The sequence below is a fragment of the Euwallacea similis genome, unplaced genomic scaffold (genome assembly GCF_039881205.1).
Source record: "Euwallacea similis isolate ESF13 unplaced genomic scaffold, ESF131.1 scaffold_57, whole genome shotgun sequence".
Classification (NCBI taxonomy): Eukaryota; Metazoa; Arthropoda; class Insecta; order Coleoptera; family Curculionidae; genus Euwallacea; species Euwallacea similis.
Genome location: NW_027098682.1, coordinates 98,914 through 107,015, shown reverse-complemented (window position 1 = coordinate 107,015; position 8,102 = coordinate 98,914). Strand labels below are relative to the sequence as shown.

Here is an 8,102-nt window from a genome sequence, read left to right as displayed (position 1 = left end):
TGGCCATTTTAGAGGAGGCTCATTTGATGTCGTCGGATGATTTTCATATCTTTTTAAAAATTCCTTTGTTACTGTCGGTAGCGATGGTATTAGTGATCGTGCCTGTAAGTGTGGTTTCATGAGCCCAAATGGCAAATTAAAAAAAAAATCGTCTTTTTGGTACTTCCCCACTGTTTACATAACTAAATAATACTCTTCCATTTATCCCCGAAATATTCATCATCATAAAAAATATGATAAGAAGCCAACGTTTGAAACTAATGTACAGTTTTTTTGAAAACCAAATATGGATGATTTTACTTTTTTGTTCTTGTGGGGTAAAAATTCTGGAGGAATTTGTGTTTTGTTTTTTCTCATAGTCCCTAGCAATGTAATTTTTTTGTGAAGCAAATACTCCGCCAATTCTTGAGATGTGTACCAGTTGTCTGTGGTAATATTTCGGTTTGAATTTTCTATTGGACTTACCAAACGCTTCACAATATCGAGAGGTCTGTTCGATATATGACACGGACCAGGAGGCTGATTTCCAACATACACTTCCAATTTACTAGTATAGCAAGTTTTTGCATCACACATCGCGAACACCTTGATCCCATATTTCGCCGGTTTACTAGGAATGTACTAGATCTAAAAACATCTCTCGCGAAATAATGGAGCATTTCGTCTATTGTCACATATTCGCTCATGCTGTAGCAATTTATGCAATTTGTGACAAAGGAATAAAAAATTTGACGAATGGGAGCTAACTTGTTCGTATCTCTACGTTCCTGTCTTGTTTGAAGGTCGTCGAAGCGTACATATCTCAAAAGAAATAGGAATCGTTTTTAGCTCATCAAGGCCCTCAACATCTCCATCCCAGTTCCATCAGAGTTCCACAGCTCTATAACATTCACACGACCACCCTTATGAGTCCCAATCAAAAACAAAGCCCCAAGAAATGCCGTTAGCTCCTCCCTAGTTGTCGATTTGCAGTCTCTTGCCCTCGCATAGTTTATGGAAGAGCCTGAAATATACATGTTGGTGTATTTTATAATATTGTCAATCATGTTCGTGTCGAAAAATTTGAAAAACGCGTCCAATTCTGATGAAATATTACGAGCATGAGATTTAGGTTCGGGTAAAATTTTGACGATATTCTTCTTTTTTGTTTTGGACCCCTTGGGGGATGATTTTTTCCAACAACTGACGTTATCTTTTCCGCTATAGAAATGACTGTCTCTGTTGTCACTTGACTCATCATCACCATCGCCGATTTCTTGCTCTGATTCTGAACCGTGGTCACTGGAAATAATTTCTTCTTCATTGAGGTCATGATCGTATTCTGGAAATTCGTCGTCGAGTTCATTATCAGATTCCTCTGATATTTCGGCCAAAATTTTAGGAACATCCTCGATGTTTTTTCATCGTTTCCTTCCTATTTCTTTTCTTTACATTATCTGCCTGGTGTTTCTCCCTGACTGTTCGGGTTAGGGGGTTCGTTCCTCGATTGGCGCGAGTACCACCCTCGTGAATATTTTACAGGATCTCGTGACTCGCGGACAATGAACTCGGGAGTACTTTACAATTCATTTATTGCACTATTGAACAATACACGAAGTAATGCACTTAACTAACTTAATAATTCACGCCCGGAGTGGATATTACAAGTCGGAAAGGGGTGCGCGAGGTAGCTGAGGATCTCACAGTCTCTTGGTCGTGATGTTGTTGCACTGAGAGATGATAGATGAGAGAGAGATTTCTACATTTTTTGGGTCTTAAATAATAGAGCTAAGGGCCGGTACTCATAGACGTACCCCTAATTTAGAAGCAATTGTCGGCTTCCCGGCTACTCATTGTGTTAACGCGCAACGTCCAGATGAATAGCCGACTGGGCCTTCGTTGGCCAGGCCGGCGGAGCGGCGTTTAAATTGGACGGACAGTATGGCTCCGACAAAGAACATTGCTAGAAATCCCAATCATAAAACAACCACCATCTGGGGATGATGGGTGCTAACGCTGAGAATTCCTTGAATGCACGTGACTATTACTAAACTAACTTACAGAAAAAAAACCTAGTAGGATTCGGGAACTAAAACGAAATTACAAATACAGGGGCGTAGCATCGGGTATCTTAATTAAGGAAATAGTCCGATGTGACTAGTTACAGCCTTAACACTGACCATAAAAAAGAATATAAACATAAAACAAAGTAGAAGTAAAAAAGAAATGAAGAAAATGCAACAAGAAATTATTTTGTAAATCTTACATGACAAAGCGCGCGAGGTCAAGATGGCCCCAAAAGTGAAGCGACAACTTCCACACCAAATAGTGCACTGGTAGCGAGGGGAAGGTTCCGGATTACCCTCACTAACCCAAGTCCGAAAGTTACTTTTAGAATAGAACGGGAGATAGTCCCAGTTTGCGTGGAGTTTTAAGGTTTATTTAACAAAACACGGAAGATGGGGTTGTTCTGACCCCAGCGCGCCCGTTCGAAGGTTAATAAATGTGAGGCAATTTCGTTTCCACCTTGTCCACTGATAGATTCGTCCCACATACAGCAGGTCGTTCTATTATTAGAGGTGTTTTTGATGGTATAATTGAAAGTCCACAACTTTAAGGAATAAAAACTTTAAGCATTTCTTAGCCCTAGAACATTGGACTATTATAAACATACGTTAATACTGGAGTGTCGTAAAATTTACGACTTTCAAAAAAACATTACATCTAAAAAAAATTTTATTACAAGAAAATTGGCAAAAATATTACTAAATATAATATGCTTTCATAAATTCATAAATGATTTTATAGAAGCAAATTTTCACATTCTAGAGCAGACAATACATATATTATTTCCGCGATGTTCCCCACATATGGCTTGCTTGCACTGGTCACAGTATGTAGTTGTTATACGCCTTTTATTACTGGGACAGTAGAAACAAATTTTTCGTTTCTTATTTTGATATTCGGTTGTTACATTTTCCACCGAAATATTTAGAATATCGTTAATATCTTGTCGAATATTACGACGCAAAGTTTTGATGTTTAATTTTTCTTTCTACCGTGGTTCTGCAAGACAACGAGTTAATTCAATAATATATTTATATCTACTCAAAGATTTTTTGTTCAGTTTCACAAAATTTGAGCAATAAATTATATAGGAATTTATGCATGCAATATTTATGATGTCGTAAAATGTAACCATCGGCCACCTTCAAGTTTTGCGACTAGAATTTATATTAGAACACATTTGGACGAATGTGTCTGCTCCACCCTTTGTTTTGTTATAATTCATTATAATTGCAGGTTTTCCTATGGATGATATTTTAGTCCCTTCATGAAGAGTGGATAAAAGTAAAACAATTTTATTCTTTTTTGGCATGTACGATACCATTGTCTTCATTCGATCGTGACAAAACATGGATGTGTTAGGATTTCTCTCTCTAACATCTAACATTTCCTTGGGAATTTCTCTTTTGTTTTTTCGGAGAGTCCTTATTATTATTAAGTTTATACGGATCTTTCAATAGATCATCAGCCAAACCTACAGATGTAAACCAATTATCCATGGTAATGTTTCTATTACTACCATGGACAGATTTAGTAAGTTATTTTACAAAGTACGTAGCCAATGGCAATCCGTTTGTTTTCGTAGATTTTCCTAAGTAGGGACTGGCATCTAATGGCATATTTTGAAGAAGAATCGCACATCATGATTATTTTGATGCCATACTTGCACGGCTTACTCGGAATATACATCCTAAACGGACAACGTCCGCGAAATCCAACCAAATTGCTCGTCGATAGTTAGGTAAGAAGAATGTATGTACGAGTTTCTACACTTTGTAATGAAAACATCCCATATCTCACGAATGGGTGCAAATGAATCAGATTTTTTCCTTTCCAGTCTAGTTCCTTTATCATTAAATCTAAGACAATTTATTAGGAATGAAAAACGCTTACCGCTTATACAGGCTCTGTAAAATGTTCCTGATATTTTGGTATCAAACATATATTTTGTCAACAAATGGTTATCTTTGTTCGTTGCAGACTTTATCAAAATTGCAAGAAGAGCTTTTATCTCAATTTTCGTTGTTTGGGATACATTCGCGTTACTCATATTTTTCTGTCTGTATGGTGATTTCGGCATTTGTGTGTAAGAGAATGATATCTAATGTTTCATTTGAAAAAAAGTGTAAGAAATACTCATCAAAAGTTGAACAGTTTGTAACATCTGCATTAGGACCAGGTAAAAAATGAATAATTTTTCTTCCTTTAGTTTTTCCACGCCTTGCAGACATTTCCGCTGACCATTTGTGACCATTTTTTCCTTTCAAATATTTGGTCTTGGGTTATATATTATATAACGAGGTAAAAAAAGATTGTTTTCCATATTCCTCTCCGAATTATTACTTTTTGAAGATGGGCAATGTTGAGATAAATTGGACTGACCTGCGCTAGTTGACACACCTTGTTCACCAATATCATTGCTACTAGTTTCTTCTAATGGTTGTTGTGTGGTAGATCAAGAGTTTTCAAATAGATTGGCCTGATTAGTGTTGGCCGAAGGCTGCGGTATAAACAAGTCATCATCTGAACTTTCTGATTCGTATTCTATTGGTACCGGAAAAAGTATAATAATTTACGTTTCAAACGTGTAAAATTAAAGATGCATAAGTTGTTTCAAATAAAATTTTATTCAACAAAGTAATCGCCATTTGAATCGATAACTTTTTGCCAACGTTCTACAAGTAAATTCATTCCACGAGAAAAAAATTCTGGGTTTTCAGAACTAAAGAAACGATCAACTTCGGTTTTGACCTCTTTTTAATTTTTGAACTGTTTATTACATAAAAAATTAGATAATGATAAAAACAAATAGTAATCACAAGAAGATAGGTCGGGACTATACGGTGGATGCGGTAGTACCTCCCACTTAACACTTTCAAGTTTTTTTCGCGTTTCAAAAGCAACGTGCGGTCTTACATTATCATGAAGAAGTAGAAGACCTTTTCTGTTGACTAAAGAGGTACGTTTTTCAATAAGTTTTTGATGAACTTTATCGATTTGGGAACAATAAGATGTTGAGTTAATTGTTTGGCCCTTTGGCAGATATTCAATATGATATTCAAACAGATTTCATTTCAAACAGATATTCAACCGTCATTAAAATCTTAGGCGTTAGGTTTTTTTTCGGTATTGTTCCACCAGGCTTACCAGCCTCTATCCACTGTCCAGATCGGCGAGAGTTGTTGTAATCAATCCACTTTTTGTCGCATCTTATTATACGATTAATAAATGGTTCGTTTCTATTACGTGCAATTAGAGAATTGGCAGTTGTAAGGCGCGTGGTTTTGTTTTCATCAGTTAATTTGTGTGGAATCCATTTATCTAACTTTTTGAGGTAATTCATTGCATGAAGCCGTTTTCTGATGGTTGACTCATCACAATTCAATGCCTGGCCTATTTCTGAACATGTTGCGCGAGGATTTTGCCCAAAATATTGTTTAATTTCTTCGTTGGAACAAATTTCAGGACAGCCTTGACGTTGTTCATCTTCTATGCATTCATTACCACTTTTAAATCTTCGAAACCAAAACCGTGCGACTTCATCACTTACAACGTCTTCACCAAATGCATTACGGATATGACGTGCTGCTTCTGCGGCTTTCAATCCATTTTTAAACATAAAGAAAATTTGCACGAATAATAGCACTTGAATATACTATTTTAAATTTACAAAAAGACAAGTAAAAACATCTCCAATCAGGAAATTAAATACACCATTAGAAAGAGTGAACAATAAGCTATAAGGTCATATAGACAGATTTAAATTAAACATTACAAGAAAACTAACAGATTTTTTCACCTAACCTATAAACAGAAAACGTCAATTACTTTTTCCGATATCTAATATATTATCCTCCTCCCAATCACTTCCACTGTCTTCAAAAGGATCAGATTCACAGCCTTCACCATCCATTATACGCTGTATTTCAGTCTCTATTTCTTTTTAAGTCAAGGGTTTTTGCGCCATGTTCTTTACAAAATATATAAATAATTATTAAAAATTTCAACGTATCAAAAATGTAGCTTACCACCAAAAAATAAAAACACTAGTCCAATTATTCAATGTACGATGTCACAATAATATACAAAAAAAGTAACGTGAATACTGGATATTCGTAAAATTAACGACGAGCTTCAAAAATATGTGATTAAGCGTTAAAAAATATGAGAAATGCACACACCACCGGTTAGATAACAACTATTGGGACAAATAGCTAAAGGCTCACAGTAAAGCAGGACCTGGGAATACCCGAACTTTAAAAATTTTTATGGAGTATCGTAACTTTTACGAATGTCCAAGGTTAACGACACATTCTAGGGTTAACGACACATTTTGTATTACAGCAGAACTTCTTTAGTCCGAAATAATGATTGCACGTGGCTATCCGAATTATTGAAAAGATTGTATCTACCTAATTATTTGCGAACTTCAATTTATCCACAATGAAAAATATCAATAAATATTCAACAAATCGGCTTTATTTCGAGAATAAAATTTAAAAAACCAATTGTCTAAAAAAAATTAATAAATTTTAAAACGAAGGTATAAAAAATTTTATAATTTTGCTTTGTTTAATGTTTGCTTTTTCAGCCTTTTCAACTCGTTTCTTCATCTCGCATAATAATATAATGTGATTTTCAGATTCATCATTTTCCTGAGTCCATTTTAAACACGTTTCGAAACATTTAACTGCGTCTACGTGTTTCACACCTTGTAACATCTCTTTCGTAGCGTCCACTTCTTCATCTGAAGTTCGAGAATTTTCAGACTCAACATGCCTCAAAATTTCCATATCGTTATAATCACATGATTCTTCTCGTCCAGCAACCCATTCAACAACTTCTTGCCTTGTTACATCTTCGGATACAATTTGATTTATGAGAATATTAACTTCTTCGATTTCTTTATCTATGTTTCCTAACTCCATTTTATTCTTCCATTGAGCTAGTGGAAGATCATCATCTTCATCCCAGTCATCGTTCACTTGACCTAAAAGTTTGGTCCACGAATTTTTAATAAGTTCTGGCTTTACGTTTTCCCATGCTTTGCTCAATTCAAACATAACATCGTTAAGATTAATTTTTTTTAGTTCTGCAGCTATGTCGGTATTCTCACAAGTAACAATGCGTTTTAACAAAGCCTTCCTGTAGTGCAACTTGATCGCTTGAATCACATTTTGATCCATAGGTTGCACTAAAGGGGTTACGTTTGGAGGCAAAAAAAATAAAATAATTTTCTTATCATCTGAGCATATATCTTCGGGGTGTCCTGAAGCGTTGTCTACTACTAAAATTGCCTTAGAGTCTAAGTTCAACTGTTGCATTTTTTTGCGTACTTCAGGAACAAAACATGTATAGAACCAGTTTTTAAAAATGTCTTTGGTAATCCAGGCTTTTTTCTGTCCTTGATATATCACTGGCAGCGATTCACTTCCAAAGGCTCTTGGCTTCTGAGACATTCCCTAACCTGAACTAACTTCAGTTTATGCGTTCCAGAAGCATTAGGGCATGGCATAAATGTAATTTGCTCCTTGCTCATGTTTCTGCCCGGAGCAGAGGTCTCAGCTTGCTGAGCAAGCGTTTTTTGGGGAAGCAATTTCCAAAAAAGTCCACTTTCATCCGCGTTATAAATTTGATCAAGAGACAACTGCATTTCCTGAATTTTTTTCAGAAACAAATTTTTAAAAGGTGCAACAGCAGTTTCATCACTTGATAATTTCTCTCCCGTAATTGCAAGTTGCCTAATTCCGTATCTATTCTTAAATTTATCGAGCCATCCGATACTGGCTTTGAAATAACCTTCGTTTTAAAAATGGCCATAAAAAAAATTGTGCTTTTTCACGCAAACTATTCTCTGATATTGGCACACCTACAATCATTTTAAGAGTTTGTTATAGAATTAAAAATGTACATTAATAATTTGTAATCTCTTTACTTTTAGATCTTGCAGAAATTAAGTGCAAACTGTTTTGTCAAGTTTAGGATAAGCACTTACTTTCAATGTTTTTCGCTTATTCACTACAGAAATGGACGATGAAGTGGCATAAGCGAGAATA

The 8,102-nt window shown here is 35.5% G+C and overlaps 1 protein-coding gene across 1 annotated transcript; it reads right to left on the bottom strand.

The window, feature by feature from the left end:
* Positions 1 to 6,578: 6,578 nt before the first annotated feature.
* On the bottom strand, positions 6,579 to 7,505 carry LOC136419010 (jerky protein homolog-like). The gene has a single exon (XM_066405200.1). It carries the CDS (start codon positions 7,503 to 7,505, stop codon positions 6,579 to 6,581), a length of 927 nt encoding a protein of 308 aa, XP_066261297.1.
* Between the last annotated feature and the right edge of the window lie 597 nt (positions 7,506 to 8,102).